The sequence below is a fragment of the Hippoglossus stenolepis genome, chromosome 16 (genome assembly GCF_022539355.2).
Source record: "Hippoglossus stenolepis isolate QCI-W04-F060 chromosome 16, HSTE1.2, whole genome shotgun sequence".
In the NCBI taxonomy this organism is placed as follows: Eukaryota; Metazoa; Chordata; class Actinopteri; order Pleuronectiformes; family Pleuronectidae; genus Hippoglossus; species Hippoglossus stenolepis.
In genome coordinates, this window is record NC_061498.1 from 6,216,351 (window position 1) to 6,224,886 (window position 8,536).

Consider the following 8,536-nt stretch of genomic DNA (forward strand, 5'->3'; position numbering starts at 1 on the left):
GGAGTTTAATTATCTCTGGGTCTTGTTAATGAGTCAGGTAGAATTCAGCAGGAGACTCTTTAGTTTATCATGTAACATGGTAAAAACGTTTCACATCATCATAACATAACTTATATAATAGAATATAAGTGTTTGCAGAAAGGGGATAAATGGATGGATAAATCTCATTTACATGATTTGATCAAGTTCTGCAACATTCTTGGTTTTAAGACGTGGAGATTCTGTTGCTCTTGAGCAAGGTGGGTGATTTCTTGACATGTTATGCAGGAGGAATGAGTGAACTGATGAAAAGAGTTCCTGCAGTTATAAAACCCTCATGAAACGGACTGATTCCTCTTTACAGTAACAGTGAACTGGTCTGAAATCACCAGTAGTCTTTGGGCTCCTCCTCTGGTGGCTTCATGTAACTAGTGTTCAGGCACTGAGGGGTTTTTGTTCAGGTCGGCTGATGGTTTGTATCATTGTGTGTCTCTGGCACAGTAATACACAGCAGTGTCTCCAGGCTGCACGTTCTGTCCCTTTAGAGTCACTGTGTTGCTGGAAGAGTCTAATTCGATACTGAACTTGTTCTTTAATGAATCTTTATAGTATGAATATCCTGTAGATCTCATCCCAATCCACTCCAGTCCTTTTCCTGCAGGCTGTCTGATCCAAGCTGTGTGGTAGCTGCTGAGAGAATAAGAGACCTGGCAGCTGATGGTCAGAGGTTGACCTGGCTGCACAGTCACAGAAGCTGGCTGCGTCAACCGTTCACACTTCACATCTGTTCAAAGAAGAATGTTTTGTCATAAATCATTAAGTTGTCCTGCAAAAGAAAAAGTGGTGACTCTATGACAAATCCATGGAGACTCACATGATCCAGCTGCCAACAGCAGCAGCACAGCTACAGGAAACATGGTTAATGGTGAATCTGACGTGCCGTCAACTCCCCTGTCAGTCTGTTGGGAAGTTTTTATAGTTGAGTAACAAGGAAGGTCTCTGAGTTTGCATAGAATCAAATATACGAATCATCAGAGATGGTGTCACTGGGGGTAATAGAATAGAATAGGCTGCTCAGTGTTATTAGATCAGCTCTGGGAAAACATGACAGGGAATCACCTCTGCTTACTATAAAATATGATGTATTTGATCTCATTATTTACTCAATTTAAACACATTGAAATCACATTGTAAGGCTGATTAAACCGTTTGCTTTGCTTTGACAGTAAACAATTAAGGAACATATGTATTGTTTTGACATTTCAGAAATGCAATGATTTTTGATTAGGACAAATTTACCATTATCAATGGGAATACAGATTCTAGGGCCATTGCTATGAGCAATCCCGTCCAACATGGAAACAAATACCATTTGTTGTACCTTCACTCCTCTGCTGCTCAGCAAATACATTTCTGAGTGAAAACAGCTCATCGCAGCAGGTTTATATTTGTGTGTTTAGTTGCACGATATGAAATATTGTGGGCACCAGGGAAATATCTTGGACTTTTCAAGAGGAGAGAACGTTTACCTCTGTTAGTTACCTCTAGCACAGATATCTGAGGGGCAACATTGTGCTCTGAGATGGTGCATGTATGTGTGCGGTCATATTTAGATTTATTAAGTATTGTCATGAATAAAATATATGAGCTGCATTCAGGAACAAACAATTAACCACAAGCCAAGGCACAGTACGCTTTAATTCAATCAAGCCTCGACAAATTAAACACATTTATATTTCACTTTTAGTTCACTGTTTCACTGATCATTTATAAAAATCAGTTCCCTAAATACCAGAAAAACCAAACACTGTTTCTTGCAATGGGACCCATGTCATCAGCAGTGGGTAAGATTCAAAACAACTTAGATCCCAATCAACAAAATTATACTTCTAGTTATAAGTTAGTACATTAACATTTTTCATTATACTGCTTTTTATGGTTTTTATACTATTTATTTGGGTTTTATTTGTATTTTTTTATGCTTTTATTTGTAAGAGACAGTGACGACAGACAGGAACTAGAGGAAAGTAGTGGATATACATCTGTGGTCATGTTGTGAGAGCCCTATAACCACTCAGCTATATATTTTTTCATATAAAATCTAACGCCAACGGTCATTTATGTAGAAAGCCATGGTTTACACATATCTCTCAATCATATTAAGTCAAAGAAAAATCTCAGAGTTTCGGTTTCTTATTTTATTTGTCTTTATTTTGTGATATTGACTCAGCAACCATCTTTTCTTCAGATCACAATGTTGAATAAAACTGTACAATCATGAGCTTAGTTTAAAAAGCAGTATTCCTTTCATAAATACAAAATATATTCAGTGTTTTATTTTTTATGTTTAAAAAATGAATTGGAGGAATATTTAGATATTGACACTTTTTATTGTAGCTTAGGACATGGAGGGGGAGGGGGGGGGCTTCAACGATTTTCAGTGTTGGAAGAGGAGGATATTTAAACACTGAATGAGTGACACAGTGACAGATGCAATGCTTTGTGTACAGCTCTGTGGCTTCCTGTGTTACTGTGGATCTCGAGCACAATAATAAACAGCAGAGTCTTCAGTCGTCAGGCTGCTCATGTGCAGATACACCTGGTCCATGTCGTTGTTTCTGGAAATTGGGAAGCGACTCTTGACAGATGCTGAATAATATTTAGAGCTGCCTGACGGAGCAGAAATGCGGGCAACCCACTCCAGGCCTTTTCCTTCAGCTTGTCTGATCCAGCTGATAAAAGCAGAGTCATCAGATATCCCTGCATATGTACACGTCAGTTTGTGGGATTCTCCGGGCTGCTTCACCGCCGGTTCAGATTCAGTCAGAGTCTGACTGCAAACACCTGAGGAGAAAATCAGTTTGGTTATAGGACAGAGCCGAACATGAGCCTGGACGACAAAGACGAAGAGTGCAGAGGTTTGGAATTCACCAGAAATGGCTGACAGCAGCAGAAATGTGAGACATTTAGTTAAAGTCATCATGGTCGTTTGTTGAACGTCTGGTTGGTGGTTTGGTTTGTCATCAGTTTGAAGGTAGATTAATACAGATGGAGGAGGTCATGATTTGCATTGACTCCTCCTCACAATGATGAAAGTGTATCGATCAACTGAAGGGATTTTATCTCATTTATTATTTTACTCGTTTTAACGTTTTGTTCATTATATTATGATGTTAGTTACAAAATGTTTTATATAAATATATTTACATGTGTGGGTGTGTTATATATATATATATATATATATATATAAAAATATATATATATAATTTTGTCTCTATTAGTTACAAATGAAAGTAAATTATGGTAATTTGTCATCAATTGTAATTTTTTCTTCGCAAAAATCACTGAAACTTTATTATATTTATTAACTTTTGTGTCAGTTTTGTAAAAAAATTCATCTCAGAGTAACTAATGCATTTTTGAGACCATCAGAAAACACAATTTCTTGGATGTTTTTATTATTTATCATGTACTCAAATCATACACACTGACATGTCAGTCACTGTGATGTCAGAGTATTAAAGTGGTATAAATAGTTACTGTTAAATGACGTTATGACCCATGTCTGATTCCTCTTTACAATAACAGTGAACTGGTCTGAAATCACCAGTAGTCTTTGGGCTCCTCCTCTGGTGGCTTCATGTAACTAGTGTTCAGGCACTGAGGGGTTTTTGTTCAGGTCGGCTGATGGTTTGTATCATTGTGTTTCTCTGGCACAGTAATACACAGCAGTGTCTCCAGGCTGCACGTTCTGTCCCTTTAGAGTCACTGTTTTGCTGGAAGTGTCTAATTCAATACTGAACTTGTTCTTTAATGAATCTTTATAGTATGAAGCATCTGTACGTTTCCATCCAATCCACTCCAGTCCTTTTCCTGCAGGCTGTCTGATCCAAGCTGTGAAGTAGCTGCTGAGAGAATAAGAGACCTGGCAGCTGATGGTCAGAGGTTGACCTGGCTGCACAGTCACAGAGGCTGGCTGCGTCAACCGTTCACACTTCACATCTGTGAAAAGAAGAATGTTTTGTCATAAATCATTAAGTTGTCCTGCAAAAGAAAAAGTGGTGACTCTATGACAAATCCAGGGAGACTCACATGATCCAGCTGCCAACAGCAGCAGCACAGCTACAGGAAACATGGTTAATGGTGAATCTGACGTGCCGTCAACTCCCCTGTCAGTCTGTTGGGAAGTTTTTATAGTTGAGTAACAAGGAAGGTCTCTGAGTTTGCATAGAATCAAATATACGAATCATCAGAGATGGTGTCACTGGGGGTAATAGAATAGAATAGGCTGCTCAGTGTTATTAGATCAGCTCTGGGAAAACATGACAGGGAATCACCTCTGCTTACTATAAAATATAATGTATTTTGATCTCATTATTTACTCAATTTTAAGACATTGAAATCACATTGTAAGGCTGATTAAACCGTTAGCTTTACTTTCACAGTAAACAGTCGACAATTGAAATCACACATTTGTTGACAGGGTGATGATCCAATCACAGGCTCTCAGAACAGATGAAATTATTAACTGTAAGCAATTGGGTTTGTTAGTGTACACTGAAAAAACTGACTCTGTGTGGTAGTAACATATACGTATTAGATTAACTGTCACATTATCTACATAGTATCATTAATTAGATTTTGTGTTAGTTAGTGTATGTTCACTGTACGGCCGTCATTGTGACCCTAGTTTTAAAAAGTCTCTGTCAGTCATGTTTTTAAAAGAGGGACTTCAACATATTCACATTTCACTCATGAATTCTTAACCAGTGGGTGGTTGAGTTTGAAGGTTTATAGTTCACTATGAAGAGATTACCCTGCCTTTAAGCTCGTGCATGCTGGAAAACACTCCTGGATGTATAATATGTCCGTGGATACGCTACAGTGCTGAAGACATTATTTGGAAAAGATGAAAATGAATGAATGGATGGGGGTAAGGATTTTTTGGATGATGATTTTGTATCACATATATGTGGTGATTTTTTTTGAGGTGTGAGTGTATGTTTTTTTTTCTTTTTCAGTACTAGAGCTGAATAGTGGACATTTCGAGTCTAGTCTTACCTTGCTAGATAATACTAACTGCACTTCAGACAGATTCTCTGCAGCAGACTTTAGGAGACTTTTCAGTCAAGTCATCATGAAACACAGAAGCAAAGATCTTCATCTGCCTTCTTCATTTTCAACAAAGAATGAAACCATTATCTCGTTGATTAGTTTTCTACTTGGTCAGGATCAATTGGCATTTAGTGTAGAATGACAAATGCCATATTTATGACTTTTGACTGTTTGGAACGAAATCATGAAGACAATAACAAAAAATGACCTATGTTTAATTTTGGTATCCTCTATATATTTATAACGCCTGTAAAAAGGTGTGTAAAGTGTGTAAAGGACTTAATGTTTTTGGGAAAACAGATGTTACTGAGATCACATTGCTACTTGTGGTCTCAGGAGGTTTTTGTTCAGCAGCTCCACTGTCCTCAGTCATTGTGGGTCTCGAGCACAGAAGTAAACAGCAGCATCTTCTGCTGTCAGACTCTCGACCTGAAGGAACTGAGTGCTGCTGGAAACATCCTCAGTCATGATGAAACGGTTTTGAAAGGAGCTGCCATAGTCAGCAGAGTTTGAACCTGCGTTCATCCGCCCGATCCACTCCAAAGCTTCCCCCGGCCTCTGCTGTATCCAGTGTATATAGTATTCTGTCATGTCGAACCCAGATATGACACATGACATCTTCACCGTCTCTCCAGGTGTTTTCACCTGCGATGGAGACTGGTCCAGTTTGATCTCACTCCAAACTCCTGGAAGTAAAGAAATGATGAACATTATCCAGCAAACTTGTAAACCACACGTTAGACAAGTTACAAAATAAATAAAGCAGGATTGATTTTCTCACCATGAACAGTAACTGCAATTAATAAACCCCAGACAAGTGTGTTTTCCATTCTCTGACAGACACTGTTGTTCTTTGACTGCTGATTAAAGTTGTGTATTAGCCGGTCTGTGTGATCTGACAGTTGCTAGTGTTGTTATAAGGAGGGAAGAGTTTGCATAGACCTCCCCCTACAGGTCTGAGAGGGAACTTGAAACTGATTTTTTTTCATAAACCACAACAGCAGAGGAACATGTAAAATACTGAAGTACTGCTGTAACAAAAATCTCAATCAAATTCAAATAGATCAAATGAAATGGTATCAATGCAGAGTCTCTTGGTCAGCAGTATGGCAAGTTGAACCTACTGTCTGTTTCTATATGTGACTGTATGCAGCTCCAGTTTTCATGATTCAGCCTGTTGGTCAGTAGACTGAGACAGGAAATGAAGTGAGTCTGCTGTAGCCTCTTTTTACCAGACCATCATCTCAGGTGGGCTAACTGATTCAGGGGAACAACTGTTGATATAACGAACAGAATCAGCCGTGACACTGTCTGACTGTCTGTTTCTTCAGGGGAAGACAGTCAGACTGTACCGTTTCTGCTGCACCACCAGTGTTCCTGACTGGCTGCTGCCCGCTCTAGGGACGTTATGCACTGGTGTGTGGATGCCGCAGCCCGCAGCACGGTCCACACGGCTTCTCCCAGTGGTCTCTCCACTGTTGAAACGGCTCACTGATGCTCATGTCGGTCTTTCACCTTTTCATTATTTGGTTGTTTCCTTTGGGTTAGCTGCTGTCTGTGGTGCTTCAGCACTTTGCATTTGAAGCGCTACTGTGAAAATGATAGTGGTCATAACGTCCTGTGAGATAGCGGTGTTAGCCACTCACATTTCCAGCGGCTAACAATAGTTGTTACGTTCTGAAACAGTAGTGGCGACGTACAGTATGTTATTCAAGGCCACTTTTCCAGGTTGTCCTCCCGTCCCTCGATAGTAGAAGGCAGAGGAACGATTACATTTTCTCATTTGAGATGTAACAGGTGATGTTTCCACATGTTTTAATAGAAAATCACTACAAATCGCTCACAGACCTCCGTCTCTCCGACTTGAACCTCCGACTTGAACTTGAACTAACATGCTGTTGCTTTTAAAACTGTACCAGACCACGTGCAAATGTTCAACCAAGACAAGCTTCACCTGACACTCATTTTGAGGGACTTTGAATCTGCATCCTGGGCTTAGTTCAGCCCAAGACGACAGTGATTGGTTTGTAGACATACAAACAAGATCTGGAGATCTGGTTATGCAAAACCACTGTGAAGTCAAATCGGAGATGAGATGATTATTCTCACGGGGAAGACATCGTGGGCGAGTCTCCTGTTCACCTCTGCTGCAGGACAAGTCCCATTTAGAAACCTGGTTAGCATGATGTGCATAGAAAGGCCCTGGTTGGCCGGCAGGGACATTCTTGTTCGAGGTGACGGTGCTCACCACTGATCCACTGAGCCGCCTGACTATGATGTTGTATCCGTCACATTTCACTGTTTAGTGGCATAAATATTTGCAAGTAGTGTTCTTGTAATTCATACCTGGACAAAGGGTTACCGCGTTGTTTCTTATATATATATATGTGTTCATGCAGGTTTTTATTATTATCAGGGAATATCAGATTTGTAAAAGACAAATGCTGTAGGATTTTGTCCAGCTGATGAACCAACTCCAGTCACTGTGACTCTCTAGCACAATAATAAACAGCAGAATCTTCTGTTTTCAGACTGTTCATCTGCAGATACACCTGCTTTTTTGCTGTTGTCTCTGGAGATGGTGAACCGGCCGCTGACTGACTGAGAGTAATAGATATTGCTACTGCCGTCACTGATAGTAGCAACCCACTCTAGGCCTTTTCCAGCAGCCTGCCTGATCCAAGCGTCCCAGTAATCACCACTAAACCCAGAATATGTGCAGGTCAGTGTGTGGGGAATCTCCACGCCCTTTAACCGCCGGTCCAGACTCAGTCAGCGTTTGCCCGTCAGTACCTAGAGAAATTTAAACAACTAGTTAGCTACTGAAACACAGGCATATTATCTTTATCAGGAGGTCCGTAAGCAAAGCAGTTGCTGTTCTTACCATCCCATGCAATTGACAGGATTAGAAAAGCTACTAAATAATCAGGTCTGATCATCGTAAAAGCAAAGTGTCTCTGTCCGTTCTACAGAGTGACTGTCAGTGTCTCCGTCCCCGTCCTTCAATCTCCAAAACATTTGTAGAGATGGAAGAGATCAGAGATTTGCATCAACTCCTCAAATGAAAGAAGATTATTGTAATTTGTCATAATGTTTTCTTCTGACAAATCACATAAACTTTATCATCTTATGTTCATTGGTTTTGTAAAAAAAATAAATCTCAGAGTAACTAATGGATTTTGAGACCATCAGAAAACACAATTTGTTGTATGTTTTTATTATTTATCATAAACTTAAATTATACACACTGACATTTCAGTCACTGTGATGTCAGAGTATTAAAAGTGGTATAAATAGTTACTGTTAAATGACGTTATGACCCATGTCTGATTCCTCTTTACAGTAACAGTGAACTGGTCTGAAATCACCAGTAGTCTTTGGGCTCCTCCTCTGGTGGCTTCATGTAACTAGTGTTCAGGCACTGAGGGGTTTTTGTTCAGGT

At 39.8% G+C, this 8,536-nt stretch overlaps 1 gene segment (V, D, J or C); it reads right to left on the bottom strand.

Annotated features, from left to right (window-relative positions):
• Positions 1-5,463: 5,463 nt before the first annotated feature.
• LOC118103764 lies at positions 5,464-5,971 on the bottom strand. The segment is given in 2 exon segments: positions 5,464-5,780; positions 5,876-5,971. Coding segments are annotated over 2 exon segments (366 nt in total).
• Positions 5,972-8,536: the final 2,565 nt, after the last annotated feature.